Source organism: Lampetra fluviatilis, chromosome 7 (assembly GCF_964198595.1).
Source record: "Lampetra fluviatilis chromosome 7, kcLamFluv1.1, whole genome shotgun sequence".
Classification (NCBI taxonomy): domain Eukaryota; kingdom Metazoa; phylum Chordata; class Hyperoartia; order Petromyzontiformes; family Petromyzontidae; genus Lampetra; species Lampetra fluviatilis.
In genome coordinates, this window is record NC_136281.1 from 5,801,758 (window position 1) to 5,818,506 (window position 16,749).

General features: G+C 47.5%; 1 protein-coding gene across 2 annotated transcripts in view; it reads right to left on the reverse strand.

Annotated features, from left to right (window-relative positions):
* CRIM1 (cysteine rich transmembrane BMP regulator 1) overlaps positions 1–16,749 on the reverse strand; it is a 75,901-nt gene that overhangs the window by 25,279 nt on the left and 33,873 nt on the right. For both annotated transcript variants that reach the window (XM_078858288.1, XM_078858287.1), the window contains exons 3-9: positions 14,820–15,062; positions 8,600–8,726; positions 7,441–7,562; positions 6,487–6,669; positions 5,543–5,740; positions 2,453–2,581; positions 68–227 (exon numbers count right to left, since the gene is read on the reverse strand). In XM_078858288.1, the coding sequence (XP_078714414.1) occupies positions 68–227; positions 2,453–2,581; positions 5,543–5,740; positions 6,487–6,669; positions 7,441–7,562; positions 8,600–8,726; positions 14,820–15,062 (1,162 nt within the window). The remainder of the gene's footprint in view (positions 1–67; positions 228–2,452; positions 2,582–5,542; positions 5,741–6,486; positions 6,670–7,440; positions 7,563–8,599; positions 8,727–14,819; positions 15,063–16,749) is intronic.

Genomic DNA, 16,749 nt, shown 5'->3' on the forward strand with positions numbered 1-16,749 from the left:
GGACAAATCAGACACGGACACAGTCACCGCGAGAGACTGACACTAAAGCGCCGGCGCTGTGCCTCACATGTATCCGTAGGGGCAGTGCTTGTCGCACGCAGTGGGGCGGCACTTGCGGGCCTTGGCACGGCACTGGCAGCTCTCGCAGCCGCTCGCGTCGTCCAGCACGAAGCCGAAGGGGCAGTCCAGGGTGCAGCCCACCATGAGCCCAGCGCACGCCTCCGCTTCTACGCACAGAGCCAGGAGGCACACCGCGGTTCATATTCGTTTGCAAACGGGAGAAGGTGTGAAGGTGCCATCCTGCAATTTCCCGCTCCGCTGCTGCTGCTGCTGCTGGTGGAAAGGGCTTAAAAATAAAGGAAGCGCTAGATAGCCTCCCCACGGCTGCGTCGGTCATAGGGGGTTCTTTGACAATACTTCACCATGTTTGCCAGTGGCAGATGGGGAAAAGGAAACAAACGGGTTCAGGTGTCACTCGTCGCCCATGTTAGCCATGGCCAGGAATCAAACACTTTGGGTCACTGGGCTCGCAGCCGAGTGCGCTACCTGCTATGCCACCGCTCCACTCCTCTGTTTACATGAAATTAAAATGTACTTTTTGGAGTTTAAATAGTTTTGAAAATTGGTAATAATTTTTATGTCTTATTTTAAGGTATAACCAAAGTGGTTTCAACGAATTGGTTTATTTTAAGTACAAGGTGCTAGCGTTCAGTTTACAAGAGGTTGATAAGTGTCCCTCCAGGACGATATGACATTGCTGCAGAGATATATAGCCAGTGTGTTGGCGTGGTATTTCCGTGTATAATTTAACACATTCCATTTATCTAGATGCCACATAAATCAAAATGACATTATACTTTTAATGCCCACATCATTCGCTTTAGTTACATAAAACGTAGTCACAGTATATAATCTGTCATGCTGGTTGGCAATTTATCCTCACTTCATATTTGGGCACTTTCCCGACGACAACGCACGACGAGAAGTTGCTCTGATTTATACTCTTGGGCTCAAGATCACACAAACGAAAAGTTCCCCATTATACGATCCACACCCTTTTCCTTTGATGCTAAGACAAGAGGTCTGTTTCTATTTTCCCGTCCTACTTAAGGTCAGTTTTTTTATAGTAAAATAAATAAAAATGCGGAATTTTGGGCATTGCGATCAAAAAAAGGCAGAGGCTTTGGCAAATTCCAAACATTATGTGTCTACCGTACGCAATCGCCAGCGGATTAATCTAGCTACCGGTGAGAGGTGGGTCCCAATCGCCAGCGGATTAATCTAGCTACCGGTGAGAGTTGTGTGCCTGCGACGTGCAAACGACGATAACATCGTGGCATTTATTTGTGATGTGAATTCTTGCGCAGTTGTCATCGCACACTTGTGTTTTAATTGTAGAACCATGGGTTGTGACGAATTCACAATGTGGGCATGAGGTGGAACATTGCTGTGTGTATATCGGTGCGTTACGGATATATAAATACGCTGCAGTGTACAGATCATGTAATCATTCAGTGCTGGCAATTAAAAATAATTGTCATGAAGAAGGGGCCATGGTTTGATTTGTGGATTGATTTGTTTGTTTTCAAGATATTTTGTTTGGTTGTGTTTTCCATTTGTTCTATCTCATTTGTCCAGCCCCATTCATCTAAGCGTAACATTTGTAACTAAATGTGTGTACAACTCCCATAATAAACACATTTTGTAAACAACAGGTGCCTACACACATGATTGGGCATGTATACTTTGAAAGTAAGAATAATTTGTTATTGATGAACAATTTCAGGCCTTTTTTTTCCAGCCTCTTTGTCAATCCACTGCTGAACAAAGGCCTTCCCACACTGTGTCAGTCATAGGGGTTGTTTAACCATACTTCCCCACGCTGGTTAGTGGGGGCTGGCGAAAAGGGGGACCCCAGGACCAGTCAAGATATCACTTGTGACTAATGTAGCCATGGCCAGGTATTGAACTCAGGTGAGTGTGTAATATTACACAGGGCTGAGCTGTGACATGGGTTGAGGCAGTTGTTGTGCATTTGTGTGCGTGGTGACAAGTGGTGTGCTGCGCGCTTGGCAGGCGTGCACGGCACGGTGGGCCAGGGTGGTGTCATTCTGCGTGCCGTACTGCGTGGTGTGTGTGGTGCGGTGCGTCAGAGCGATGCTCTGTGATTGCGGTGTGGTGCTGTTCTCTTTGAGCGCGGTGCACTGTTGTGGTGCGTGCAGTGCTGTGGCATGTGCGTGCGACGCGATGCGGAGTGCGGTGCTGTGGTGTGAGTGTGGTGCTGTGGTGTGTGAGGTGCGGTGATATGGTGTGTGAGCGCCAGTGTGATGTGGTGCTGTGTGAGTGCGGTGCAGTGGTGTGTACAGTGCCGTGGTATGTGAGTGTGGTGCAGTGCCATGGCATGTGCAGTGCTGTGCTGTGAGTGTGGTGCGGTGCCGGCCGTGCATCGTACTCGTTTTGCACTGGCAGAGGCGGCAGCCGTGCGAGTCGAGGCGGAAGCCGTGGGCGCAGTCGGAGTCGCGCAGGCTGCAGTTCCCCACGGCCCGGCACACGGGCGGCACCACGGTGATCAGTGTCGGCTCTGCGAGTGGAAGAGTATTCGTCAATACATTCATCTATGCATCGTTACATCCCTTTACATACATGCATGCATGCACGGACTTTATAAGCAGGCAGGAGCTTACTGAGACAAGAGCCTTGTTTAAAAACGGCGACCTACGTATTTCAGCGCAAGAAAAACAAACCCAGACAAATCGTAAAAATCAACAGAGATTTGAAAAAAAAAAGTAACTCAGCAAGATAATCGCTCCTGCCGTACATAGCGCGCAAATAAATTGCAATGGATCAGTGAGTCCTAAGATAATCATCTCATGGCACCACAAAGGCGCGAGCGTCTCCACGCGCACCGCTCTCTCCGCACCGCAGTGCCGAACGGAGATAGCAAAGCGCTTCAGCAGCACCACGCTCGTAATAAACGCAATGGTCAAGGTTTTTTTAGGGGGGCAGGTCTGGGGGCGGGGGGGGAGAGAGTCAGCCTGAAACACGACGGGAATGATGAAAAGCAGAAGCTAAAGGGCAGTCTCACTTTCCGGCGCCAAGACCCTTAAGCTCATTATTTCTCCCCACCAGTTTTCTTTCTCCTTGCTGCCAAAGCAAACTCCTGCTCGCGGGGCCCATCAGGTTTACACATAACTTGCGCGCTAATCTGCTCCAGCATTTACCAGATTAATATCTACCGCCTCCCACACATTCCGGCGAAGCTCAACGGCCCGAACGCTTCAGCTGTAAATAACAACACTGACTTCACCAGCAAACGGGGCCCACATGAATGTGCCGTACGCGGCCAGACCTGCGCCCGATAACATCTGTTTACTGGATTTTCGGCAAATTGCAGTGAAAACACGACGTATTCATCCCAGCAAATGGGCGCAGGCACGAGCAGCACAACGCTTATTGAATTACGGCAATGACTTTTATTTGCGGACGGGATGAACAGGAAGGAAGATGCTCATGTATTTCATTCAGGTATCATCATGAAACTATGTTAGAAACAGTTTCCAATTTTGTCATAAAATTGTAGAAATGCATTCCAGCTGTTTTTCGCCATGACTTTTCTCTTGAGCGCTGTTTTTGCCGAAGTGTCCCGCGATTGCATTCCTGCGCGCTTTAACATCGAAATCCACCGCAGGATTGCTGCTAATAGCCTTACGTTGTAAGCCATTTACCGGCCGTTAACTGACTAATTAAGACTTGGCACTGCAGGCTACGTGCGGCGGTCAGAATGGCCGTGTGTAATCCAGGTGAGGGCTCTACCGAGGCGTGAGCTCGCCACAAAGATTCTGATGCGACGTCAGATTTCATAACCTGGTAACGTCCCAAAAAATCTATGGCCCGGAGTAATGAACTTTAAACAACCCTTCTGCGGATTACACACCGCGTGACCTTTCCCTGCTGTTCCCTGACCACATGGGTGAAATTTAAATCCAGGCAGACGGGATTGTATTCCCAAGTTATGCTTTTATGTGCCCTATGCTCAAGCGACCACGGTCTTGTCTCAACGACCCAGTCATCCTCCATTCGATGGCAAAGTTGATCCCTCTGTGCAGAAGCCCCACATCAGGGCCCTTTAATGCAACAGGCACAGTAGGCACTGTGCCTGCAGGGCCTACAAAAAACTAAAGGGCCTACGAAAAAAAACGTGACCATGTATTTTTGTTTGTATGATAAAAAAAATGTAACCAATATATCTTCTAGAATACATATATGTATATATATATTTAGCAAGTGTATATACAAAGAGGCAGAGTCATGTCAATATCAAACGGTTTTCTTTTCATAAGGTGAGAGAAATGAACACCGGAGATGAACTTTTGGAGATTTTTCATTGCAAAATTATGAATAACATCTTAAAATCGTGTTTTTTCGCAAAATATCATTCTCAATAGAGAGTAGTGCAAGGGAAGAAAAGGCGTTTTTATCCTACGCATGAAACAAGCGGAGTGACAGCGGCGGTAGTAGTAACAAGGGGCAGCAGTACTCACTGTAGAAAGTTATGAATGAAAGGCCTATGAAACAGAAGTGCCTAGGGCCTACAAGAACCTTAATCCGGCCCTGCGCCCCAGACCCTGGAATTCAGTCCTTCGGCCATCTACACTGCGGGATCCCTGATACACTGCCCAGGTTCAGGCTCCAGACCTTCCTCTTCTACTCCGTATATGGCTGACTGCCTCTCTTCTCCATGAAATGTCTTGAAGTGGCACTTTACCATTCATGTCATCTCGCTGCCGTACAGCATTCTGGCCCCTCACTCACTGCCTTCCGCTAAAAAAAGTGTGCCCTACTGTTCCCAAACGCCACTTGATATGCACATCTCCGTGTTGTGTACAGCGTCTTGAGACTGATGACAATGTAGAAATCCAAATCGTACTGGATGGCACTGTGTTTCATTTACAAAACTCATGCAAGGACGAATCAGGAAAAGTAAACCTGAAAATAAATAAGTAGTATAGGAAGTAATCGTGATGGAAAGTAGGTAAGTCCACCGTTATTGTTTTTTAAAAGTAACCCGTGCTTCAGCTTCACTGGAACACTTTGCAATCCACTTTTGATAGTTTTTTCATTGCTTCATCTCCCCACAGACAGCTGCCCAACGAACCTAATAACTCATTGATTTCATCCAATTCAAACAATAAAACCTCAGCTTTCTGGACAATAAGCTGTTATCAAGTAATTTTTCCCAGAACACTTCTCCATTGTTGTTATATCCCTATACTCTGTAGTGTATCTAGCCAGAGCCATACACACAGGCAGGGAGGCAGGTAAGGGTGCAGATGGGCAAGGAGATAAGTGGGCAGGTGAGCGGACAACTACGTTTTTAGTCATAAATTTCAAAAACGGTGGCCGCAAAAAAACACCAGACAGCACAATCTGAAAAGCCACTCGAGGATTGGGTCCCTCGCCCATCAACGGAAGCACCGCAGGGCACGCTGCTCAACAGAGACGGGAGCAGTCGTTGGGCGACGCCATCGGACCAGCGCCTGACCTTCGCAGACGGGGCAGCACTCCCCGGGGATCTTGACGGGGTGCAGGCAGCTCTGGCCGCACGCCGTCGCCGTGCACTGCGGCTCCCCGTCCACGCAGCGGCAGAAGGTGCAGTCGTCCTCGCGCCAGCGAGCGCCGTGCGCCCGGATCTCCCCCGCAGCGAAGCAGCCAGCCGGGTTGCTCGGAGCCGTCATGGCGTCTAGCGTGCGCGGAGGGGCAGAGTAGAGCGCTTGGGATCATCGCCGGCACGATTGTCTTCACCATTGTTGTCAATATCGTAATCGTCGACATTGACAACAATCGTCGTCATCATCAATCATCGTCATCACCAAGATCAATTGTGGCCATCATCATTTTCATCACCATCAACAGTCACCATCATCGTTGCAATTGTCATCATCATCATCGTCGGGATTGTTATCATCATCGTAATGATTAATCAGCAATAATCATCATTGTTATCATAATAATTGGCATATATTATCCTCATGTTCAGAGAAAGCTTGGGCAGTTTTGGTGCATAAAAAGACCCATAAAATGAGTTATTCTATAAAAAAATAACATTAAAATAATAATCCTCATAATGTCAGATATCACACGTGACTTATCGATTTCATTATTGAGACTTCACGCATGCCACAGAAGCGTCGCGAACATGTTCTCCCCGTGGTGTGGTCGTGTGGATTTTTCTCTGGGCCCTCGGGTTTTCCCCTCCACGTTGAGAAACACGTGTTTAAAGCATTTGCCTGCAAATAAATGTCCGTGTGATAAGCAACTTCGATGAGCGATCATTTGTGATAGCCAGGTCGCTTTGAAAAAAAAAAGAGCCCTACAGCTCAGTGGGCTTCACCTGCTAAAATAAAAAATAGTGAAATCGCATTTGCAAAACCCGGCATGCGCCACCTCGTGTGAGCGTGCGCGGCGGTGGCAGCGGCGGTGGCTTACCCTCGCACACCGGGCAGCACTCCCCAGGCGGCGTATAGTAGCGCTGGCAGCGCAGCTCCCCGCACTGCGCCGCGAAGCAGAAGGACACGCCGGCGCGGCAGCGGCAGAAGCGGCAGGCGTCCAGGCGGTACGTCTCGCCGTCCGCCAGCTCCACGCCGCTGAACGCGCACGTCCGCCCCGTGCCTGCGATCACCGTCGCCACCGCGCACACGAGCGTGAGTGACGAGTTCCCCCCCAGCCCTGCCAACCCCCCGCTCTCCCCTCCCCTTGTTTCCCCTCGGACAGACTGCTGGGAATATTGCCGTTCGCTGTAAAGTGCTTTTAAATTAAAGTAAGTAGATGTGTAGTAAGTTTTCATTCATCTGTGTTCGTGGAGTGATTGGGGGTAGTGTTAATCAACGTATGTCGATAACACTGATGAAAAAAAAAGTGTTTTTCGAGACACAATCTTATCTTGTCGAGTGTCGCTGCGCTGTGTGAAATAACATTCAATCTTTATTGATGAGCAAAAAAAAAACACTTTAAAATCAGGAGGATGCACTCATCATCATGTACCACCCCAGTCATTTATGATATTACATCCCCACAGCGCTGACACTTAGGGCATATCCGTGATTTTCATGCATGTTTCTTCTTACATGTGAAGCTTTAAACTTGTATCATATAATATATATATTATCCGGTTGCTAATCTATAAGATAACAGACATTGTTTTTCATTCCTTTAACCTGTTGATGCCATCGACTACACCCAACAATCTTTGCTGTTTACTCAAGCCCCAGCACACGGAATATTTTTCCTGCTACAACACTCCTCCAGATTAAACCGCTTCGTTCGGCGAATGCCTTCCTGCCCAGCGGGGATCTGTAAAGCGAAGGCAACGGCTCCGCTGGGGGTGATCGAGTCACAGGCTGCGGACGTGAGTCAGTGGCGGAGCTCCGGGGGAGCCGTTACCTTTGACGCACTCGTAGACGTCGCAGCACTGCCCCGGCGTGCCATCGCCGCGGATCAGCAGCCTGGCCACGGTCCCCGCCTCGCACTCAGGCTTGCTGCACTCCGAAGGGCCGCACACGCACCTGGGTGGCGCGACGCGACAGGACAAGGGATACGACGAGGCTTTGAAGCCCGTGTTTAAAGGAGCGACGCGGCTCAAAACAAGCACACGGTGGATGATATGATGTTGTTCAATGCATGTTTGTGTGTGGAAGGATTAACTTAGCAGTATGAAAGCTGATTCAAGGATGTCAGTTGCAAAATGCATTTTGCATATTTGAAAATAGTCAGTTTTTTGCTCTGGTTTGAGCCTTCAAAGTTTAGAAAATCCTTTGATCAATGTAGCCAATTTACAATATGGGCTAGTCCACAACAGAAAAACAACTTGATACGACACTGATTGATATTGGATGTTCTTGATGACATTTAAAAATGTCCCTCCATTATGGTCAACACAGTTAATGCACAAATGTGTTCAACCATAGTGGGAGGAAAGCCTTACACGAAAAACACCAGGTCTTATTGTTGCTGCAGCTGCACACTTGGGGTATATGTGTGTGTGTCCCCTGTTTTATGACATGTCCTCGAAAGTTATTTCGGGAGAACAAATACTTTAAAGTGCGACTTTTATTTTAGCATTTCAGTGACGTCATTGGATTAATATAATCGGAAACGTATTGAATTGATGTTACCGGAAGGCTATAATGATACACCTGGCAATATCAAGTCTCTTTTCTAATCTTCAAGCTCATGTCGGCTAGCTAGGAGTTGTGTCTTTAAACTTGAACTGCAAATGGTGACCATAACCCTCTCCACAGGGAGTACAATTTTCATTCACATCACAATTAATAAAATAATTACGTAAGACTGCCCACCAGCAGCAAAATAATGAATCAACAACTTAAACACAAAAAAAATCTGAATGTAAATTAGGTATTGAAAAACAGCAGTCTTCGGGATGTCAATTACACATCCCAAGAGAGACAGAAAGAGACACGGCTGCCAATGTTGGATATGCCACCCGGGAGGGAGTAAAGTGGTGACTCATTGAGTGAGCGAGCGTAAGAACTGGCGAGTGAGTGAGCGAGCAAGTCAGCGAGCCACTGAGCGATCGACCTACCTGAGGGAGTCGGGCTGCACGCAGCATCCGTCCCTCGTCAGCTTGCCGGGCGTGGGCTGGCTGTCCAGCGGGCAGCTCACGTCCAGCACGGGAGGGCACTCCACCCCTCTGCAGTCCGAGTCAAATGCTGGAGGAGCCCACGAGGCAGATCGCGGCAGAAGGGGGAATGCACGGATAGAGAAAGGCAGAGATCCTCCGTGAAGGCTTAACAGACTGCTGGGGCAAGGGCTGCTAGCGAGCACCTATGAAGACCGGCCGGGCACATGAGGGGGTGGTGTGGCCACACAACCCCCACCACACCCGGCCACCTTTGTTACATGATCAGCCACACCAGGTACTCATTTGAGGCTGAGTCAACCTAGGGGAGGCCCAGAACCAGTTCAGATATTCTCCACTGTTGTTGGTCATGAGTGGGAATTGAACTCGTATCGTTAGGTTCATAGCGCAGTGCACTACACGCTACACTACCGCTCCTCACAATACAGACAAAAGACAAAGACCAAGATCCCCCATATAACCTTGACAGACTGTTGGGGTAAGTGTTGCTAGCAAGCACATATGAAGGCCGGCTTGTTTCCCCAGCGGTGATATTTTTACACACAGCAGCAGATACTCGTTTTAAGCTGTGCCGACTTAGGGGAGGCCCAGGCCCGGTTCAAATAATGGTCATTGGTGTTGACCATGAGCGGGAATCGAACTCGGGTGCCCGAGTTTGCAGTGCTAACCGCTACACCACCGCTCCCCACACAGTACAAAGATACACATGCGTGCACACACAGAAACACACACGCATGCACGCAGATATTTGCGCACAGGCACACATGTGCAAGCAGACTCACACACGGATGGACACATACAGAGACATGCACGTACAGAGACAGATGAGCATGTAAGTAAAATAACGTATAGCCAAGTCATTTTGTTTACGCGAGCACACATTTTACACCTTGCTCAGAAAATTCAGTCCCACCAATAAATTGGAGGTTTGCATATACAGCAATGCATCAGGGCTCCTTGTGGATTTTGGTTAAGGAATGTTATCAATAGGTGCATGCTTTAAGTTATGGCTTAATGTTCTCCACGTGTGGAATAGAGTCCATCATTGACAAAAACAACCGAGGGCCGAGAAAACACATTTTTACAGCTCTCACCCACGAGCACGCCATCAACCGACAATCTGTTTACTTCCAGCGCGCACCGCTATGAAAAGCACCATGTGCAAAAAAATTAGAAACACGACCCCTGCGTGCCAGAGCACATGGAAAGCTACTGTGCGTGCGCACGCTCGCTCGCCCGCACTGGGAGAGGGGGTGCGGGGGAGAAGAGCTGGACCCGTAAACATCCTCATAGCCCCCCCATCTCCTGCCCTCCATTCCCTCCCCCCCCACCGTGATCCCACACTCTCTGCGGTTCCAGTTTGCAATCACTCTCACCATGGCGGTGGCGTGCCACAATGCCACCGCGATGTGATGCACAAGTAGCACGCATGATGCCTAAATGGCTAAGAGCATATACAGCAATTTGACTGAGCAACCGCGGTCATCGCGAGAGGCATACTGGAGGCGATGTGCAGGGTGCATGGATATTTTCCGGGTCGCTGACCCAGACAGACCCAGCTAAAATTAAGCCCTGAGCACACTCGCCACGAAGGAGTGCGCTACCGACGGAACACTCTGACCAGGGAACAAGCACCAAAAATAGTGCAGTCGTTTTTTTTTTGCACGACAATTTTTTTTGGTTGTTGTTAATCTATGCAATCGGCAAGTGGGCAGGTTGACTGCCTTCGCAGTAAGATTACTCGCTGTTTTTTTAAGTGACGCCTAGAAACCTGAGAATCAGCGGCCGCGCATTTCGACGCACTGACGTTCTGTCTCACCAAACCACAATCTTCACCTTCCAGATAAGCGAGTGGCAATGCACTCGTTGTTACTCAAGTGGCAAGAGATATGCTCTACATTTTATCTTTCTCGTCTTCCACTGCGATTCCCCCCTCTGTCTACGTTCTCCCCATTCTGCTATCAGTGCACCAGTTCAATGTTACATCATGAAGTAAAACACGTTTATCAGTCTATTATAACTATTTTTTCAATGCCGATAACAATGTGTGTATAGCAATTCGAGCATTAATCCTAATGTTGCTGGAAAGCAAACCCGGTAAATCACAGGCTCTCAAGTGACTGTGCCTGATGTGACTCGGAAATCGGTATAAACACACTGGGCCACTGCCAAGTTCAAGACCAATTTGAACGTTCGTCCTGGCAATTTTCTCCGCTTGCAATCTTGCCCCGGCACTTGAGTCGTGATCCAGTGGGAAGGGACCCCGCTTAAACTGGGCTGACCCGTAAACTACCAGCTATGTACGTTTTAAAATAATGGCACCTTGCCAAGCACAGAGCAGAGGTATTTGTTATTTTATACAGAACTACGTGGGTGTCATTCAAGGTCTAGCACTGATATTGATGTGGGAGAATGACCTACAGTGATTTTAAATACATCCATTTAAAATAACATCGGAGGATTTTATCTCACGAACACGAGCATATTATCGCGTCAAGTTTTGGTGTTAAAATACTGAAACACATTTGTCGAGTATTTTATTGCTTAGATGAAGTCCTCCTAATGGGCGTTGTTTGACAATACTTCACCACGTTGGCTGGTGCCAGTTGGGGAAGACGGAATGGGACCCGAGACCACTTCTGATAACACTCGGGACTCAATAAAAACTCAACACATTCATCAACAACACTGTGGCCTTAATTACATAAATATAACAGGCGGTGTTTCGGGAAATGGCCCTTGCCTATTATATATATTTTTAAAAGACACAATGTTGTTAGAGATGAATGTGCTGAATCTATGAATTGTGCTTGTGCATCATTGCCAACGCAGCAGCATCGCCAGCTACACTCGAACTCGGGCCGCCTCGGCACATCCTTCCAGGCTTACCGATTGTCTCTCTTCAAATGCAATAAGTTGTTACACACTGCACGTGCCTGCTGATTGCTAGACATGTTCCAAATGGTGCTCTTTACGTCACGCGGGGCACGTGGCAGGTGTTTAGTGATCATCAGGTGTGCTCAGTGTGTAATCGCTTCATTTGTGCTGTAATCTAAATTGATGAACTTGGCAAGATGCATCAGGAGTCCGGGAGACCCTGCAGCAGCGTTAAGGCTGCTGCCTCGCTCGTCTTGCCAAGGCCCCCGTGCCCTGCCACGGCTCAATGCGTGCCACGTTCTGGCGCGTGCGAGCTGTGCGTGTACGTTGAACTTCTTTCGCACCCTGCTAATCGGAGGTGTGATTGCATAATATTGATGATGAGGATGATGCATTGATTTGTCGATGAAACAATAAATTCCTACACTCTCATAACACGTATTGAATCGTGCGCGTAGGAGTTAACAAAAAGAAATGTGTGCCAAGTATATGCTAATTATATGCGAATGTTACATTTGTATTCATGATGTGAACACAACTGTACAAATGATGTAAAAAACTGAAACAATAGCAAGATGATGCAATAACGTGCAGAAGATAATTTATTCCAGAATCGAATCGCGACCCCAGTTTGTGAAAATTCAACCAATATGTTGGAGGGGTGAATTGTCACATTTCTAGTGGGCCCTGGAAACTGTTTTCATCCTCGATCCCCTTCTGGAACCTACACGTACCAGTGTGGTGAAGTATGGTCTAACTAGTTCTGTGACGGAAAGGCGAAGGGAATAAATAATTACAGAGCTGTACATTACACATTTTTAAAAAAGTATTCTAACAAGATTACAGGACTGGGCACTCATTTCATTCCGAGCTGAGATGAAAAAGGGCACTTTGTAGAAGAGCAACGGCTTTCAGACCCAGTCAATTGAAGAAAGCCCCACCGATACAAAACCAGATGTGAATAGTTCATACTTGTGGCGAGGGACTTTTGAAAGCTCTCAGAACAAAACAAAAAAGCAAGAAAGACAATGTGGAGCTCTGAACACGGTGTGGTTTGCTAGTAGCATAAACACTGCACCCTTAAGAACATCCCACATGGCTCGCAACTAAAATAAATAATTATAGAAACCATATTGGCAGATGAAGTCTGCGAAGCTGTTAAAAGCATTTTGAAATATTGCATATCACAAACTTAGAAGTCCGGCAGTAATTCAAAACAGATTGTCTGGGGGGGGGGTGGTAGTCATAATGCAGGGCACTGGTTTGATATTCATACCTAGCACTCAGTGAACTGGCCAAAGGTATCGGTTAACATCTCGACACTCCAATCAGTTTATTTTTCGATCATTTACCCCTTCTGTTTAACCGAAACAAAGAGGTAAAAAAATATTTTGCTCGTCTGCCACAATAAGGTTTCAAAATCCTTTACATCTCATTATAGCTAAGGCTGACAGGAATGTTATTTTTTAAATCAAGAGGATTACGGTTTAAGCCTCCACAAAGCAGCACTATGAACTATAAACAAAACACCGCTGTTCGTAGCTTGCATTTTGCAAACACAGCTGCGACAGCAGGAATGTGAGGGTACATCGGTTCAATGATCAATATCGATTCTTCAAGCTCACGATACAACGCCGTGTGCAGCAATCGATATGTGTTGTTGTGTGCAATGGGTTCAAGTGACTCGCACCAGCAACAAGAGGTCGCTAACATTCACTCAAATGTTACAAAAAGAAGAACCCATTAGACCACTGGAGAGAGCTCATTCTGGTAATCTCATGGCGAGTGTCGTCTTTCCACTGTCTGTCTGTCGGGAGTTGCATAAGACCGTCGACTGTTGGCATTGACAATGTGAGCAGCATAAACCACTTTATTATTTTGGGTTGTTGACATCACGGTTTCTCCAAGCAAGCTTGTACTGTATACGTGACAATATCAAACCAGCTGTTTTTTTATTTTATGAATCACTGGGGCAGGGTGTTTTGTAACGTCTACAATCGCATGTATTCAATGAAAGATTATTTTTTTTCAAAATATATAAAGTGGATGTCTTCTTGTGTTCCGACTGGCTTTATTTGGCAGGATTTTTAGTTGTAAACATATATATATACGTAAAATAAAGAGTTTGTTTAAAAACTATCTCTAAAGTGCTCGCGCTTGCACTCACTGCTGACTCGACGGACAATGACAAAAACACGTGCGGTGCCCCAGCATGGCACGCCGCCCAAAAAGCGGCGCATGTATTTTTAATTTTTAAAAGGCACACGAACGATCGCACAAGTTGTAACCAGAGGCAATAGTTTCCTGGCCTGTGATGCCTTTTGGTGTAGAATATCTAACATGGCACGTAATGGTGCCAGCTAGAAGCTTACCTAGAAGAACTGTTCTGGATAAGTTTCTCCATGTGTACTATTACGTACCTTACAAATATTAACTTTTTTAAGTGATCACAGCTGGTTGGAAGGATTCCCTGCTTACTGTTGATTCTAAAGCTCACAATACATGCTTTGCATATCACATCTAAGAGTCAATGTTTAACGATGTGCCTCTAATGTATGTAAATGGGTTAATATCACCCCTGCAATCAAAGGAGGAGTTACTTAATTTGTATTACTATTTAATAGATGTGTAATCTGAATCGAAAAAGATATCATCAAATGGATTTAGGTAGGGTTGGTAGAGGTAGCTCTGAATCGTTCCACTCCTGTGCTTATTGAGAAGTGATAATACACATAAATGCATTAATCTTGTGCAGATAATTTGTTTATAAATAATTAATCCAGAGAGTATAATTGGTTCATAATAAGTCACCCATGACCAAAAGACCCACAAAGTTTATTTTTATTTTGTCCATATTATTCAGTTAAAAGTTTAGGGAATTTTCACAATGACCTAAAACCTTCACGGGAAATGGAAACCCCCACGTGCGTTGGGGTGGGCAGCTCGCGTAGCCACCGAATTCTCTCGGAGTCCCACGCCAAGGACGAAGGAGGGAAACACAATTGCACCTGCGTGGAAGGAAACAGGCATTTTCACGCCACGTGCAGGGGGCGTATCGCGCTGTTGGCATGGGTCCTGGCGCAAAGAATGACATAGGATCCCAATTCGACTTTCTCCACTCTGCATAATCTGGCGCCTGGGTCTCGGTGCAGTTGCACTGCCTGCACACTCAACAAGTTATGCCACTAACCATGGCATTGAATCCGACGGGGGGCTAGTCGAGTGGGGGAAGGGGGGGGGTGGTGGCAGGTTGCGGGAGGAAGTGGATGCGGGGGTGGCCACTCACTGCGCTTGCAGTCGTAGACGTTGCAGCACTCTCCGGGCCGCCCCGTGGCCTTGCGCATGAGCGTGGCCTGCGAGTCCGAGGGGCAGGCCCTGCGCACGCAGCCCGCTGGGCGGCACTCGCAGCGGCTGGGCAGCGGGCAGCACAGGCCCGGGGGCGCAAAGCCCTCGATGAGCACGGAGTCGTCGGGGCAGCGTGGGGAGAACTGCACGACGCAGCGCACGCCCGAGCAGTCCGGCTTCTCGTCTGCACGCGAACATGAAGAGGAAAGACGAAGATTCTCGCTTAGCGGCATGGCACGTGGATGTTCGCGAGCCACCTGTTAAGGCCGGCACAGCGGTTGAAGGGGTATCTGGTCGACACCAAGCCTGGCTGGCCACCCCATTTCTCCCAAATGCTGATGTTCATATAATGCACGGGGTACTCATTTAAGGCTGAGTCAGCCTAGCAGAAGCCCAGGACCGATTCATATAATCACCACTGAATTGAACCCAGGTCACCAAGTTTGTAGCGCAGCACGATAACCACGGTGCTACTGTATTTGCACACACACGCGCACATACACACACGCACATACACACACGTACAAAGACACCCCTATAGCCTTAACAGACTGAAGGAGCAAGTGCTGTTTAGCGAGCACCTATGAAGATTGGAACGGCACACGAGGGGGTAGTGGCCAGCACCACGCCCGACGGCCTTTGTTTCTACAGTGGCGATGTTTAAACACTGCACCAGGTACTCATTGGAGGCTGAGTCGACCCAGGGGAGGTCACACGCACACACACACACGTGCGCGCGTACGAGCGCACACCGCAAGAGAGAGAGGCTCCGGCACCTGCTGCTGAAAACACTGGCCACCCTCACCCCATGCTGACCCCCCTCTCTCACTTCCTCGCTATTCCTCCAGCTGCTTCTCTGACGATCCATCATGCCCCCTTCCTCTGCTCAGACATACCAGTCGGTTTTTTTTTGTTCCTGGCTACGACACAGATGAACTTAAAAACTGCACTGTATGGAACGCGACAACTGGTAAGTCGGCTCTTAAATGGATACACACGTTATGGGTTTTCAACAGTTGACAGAGGCAAGATGTGGTTTTTATATATTTTTAAAGTTCTGTTTTACTGACTTCGGCATTTAACATTTTTTTCCAGAACGAAAAACACTTTTGATATGCGGTGCTGACGAAAACAACGTTTGTTTAAATTTGTCTTACTAAGCGTATATGGTGCAGTACATCAGGGCTCATTGGAAGTGCTGTAAATAACGGGTGAATTCTTGACATTTGTTGCCACTTTAAATTTACACAATGACGAGATGACTTGGGAGTAGGAGGGAGTCTTTTTCGTTCACGTCCAAAGCTAATGTTGTGCGTTAACATTTACCCGCGGGTATTTTCTCACAAAAACAGGCCACTAGCGCACTATCAGTTCAGTACACATTTCGTCAAACGATGACTGCAATCTGCGTGCTTGTTGTTGAAACCGTTTTGCTTGTGCTCTATAAAAGGCTGGTGTGTCCCCCAGCTTGTCGTCATGGGTATAAGTATTCTCAATGTTTAAACAGAAACGCTGTGCGATGCCACCTGTCATTCCAAATGCTGGGGGAGCATGCGGTACGTGCACAGACCAACCCTTGGAGCGCCTGTATGCATAACAACTTGTACATTTATTTTTGACCTCCAAGGCTGGGTGAACCGGGGACACCCTGATATAACAACGGAGCGTGTGCATTAGTGCTGTGTACCCAAGGAGTCCAATTTACAACTGGAAAGCAAAACAGCGCGTGCCTCGGCGAACAAAAGGCACAGCGATATCTACTTATTGCAATGGCGCACAGACAACTTGTACAACACAAAAGCCAACATTTACAACCACAACCTCAGGTCACTTAAATTCCCTCGCCCTGCTTTGAATGGCCTGGCCATTGG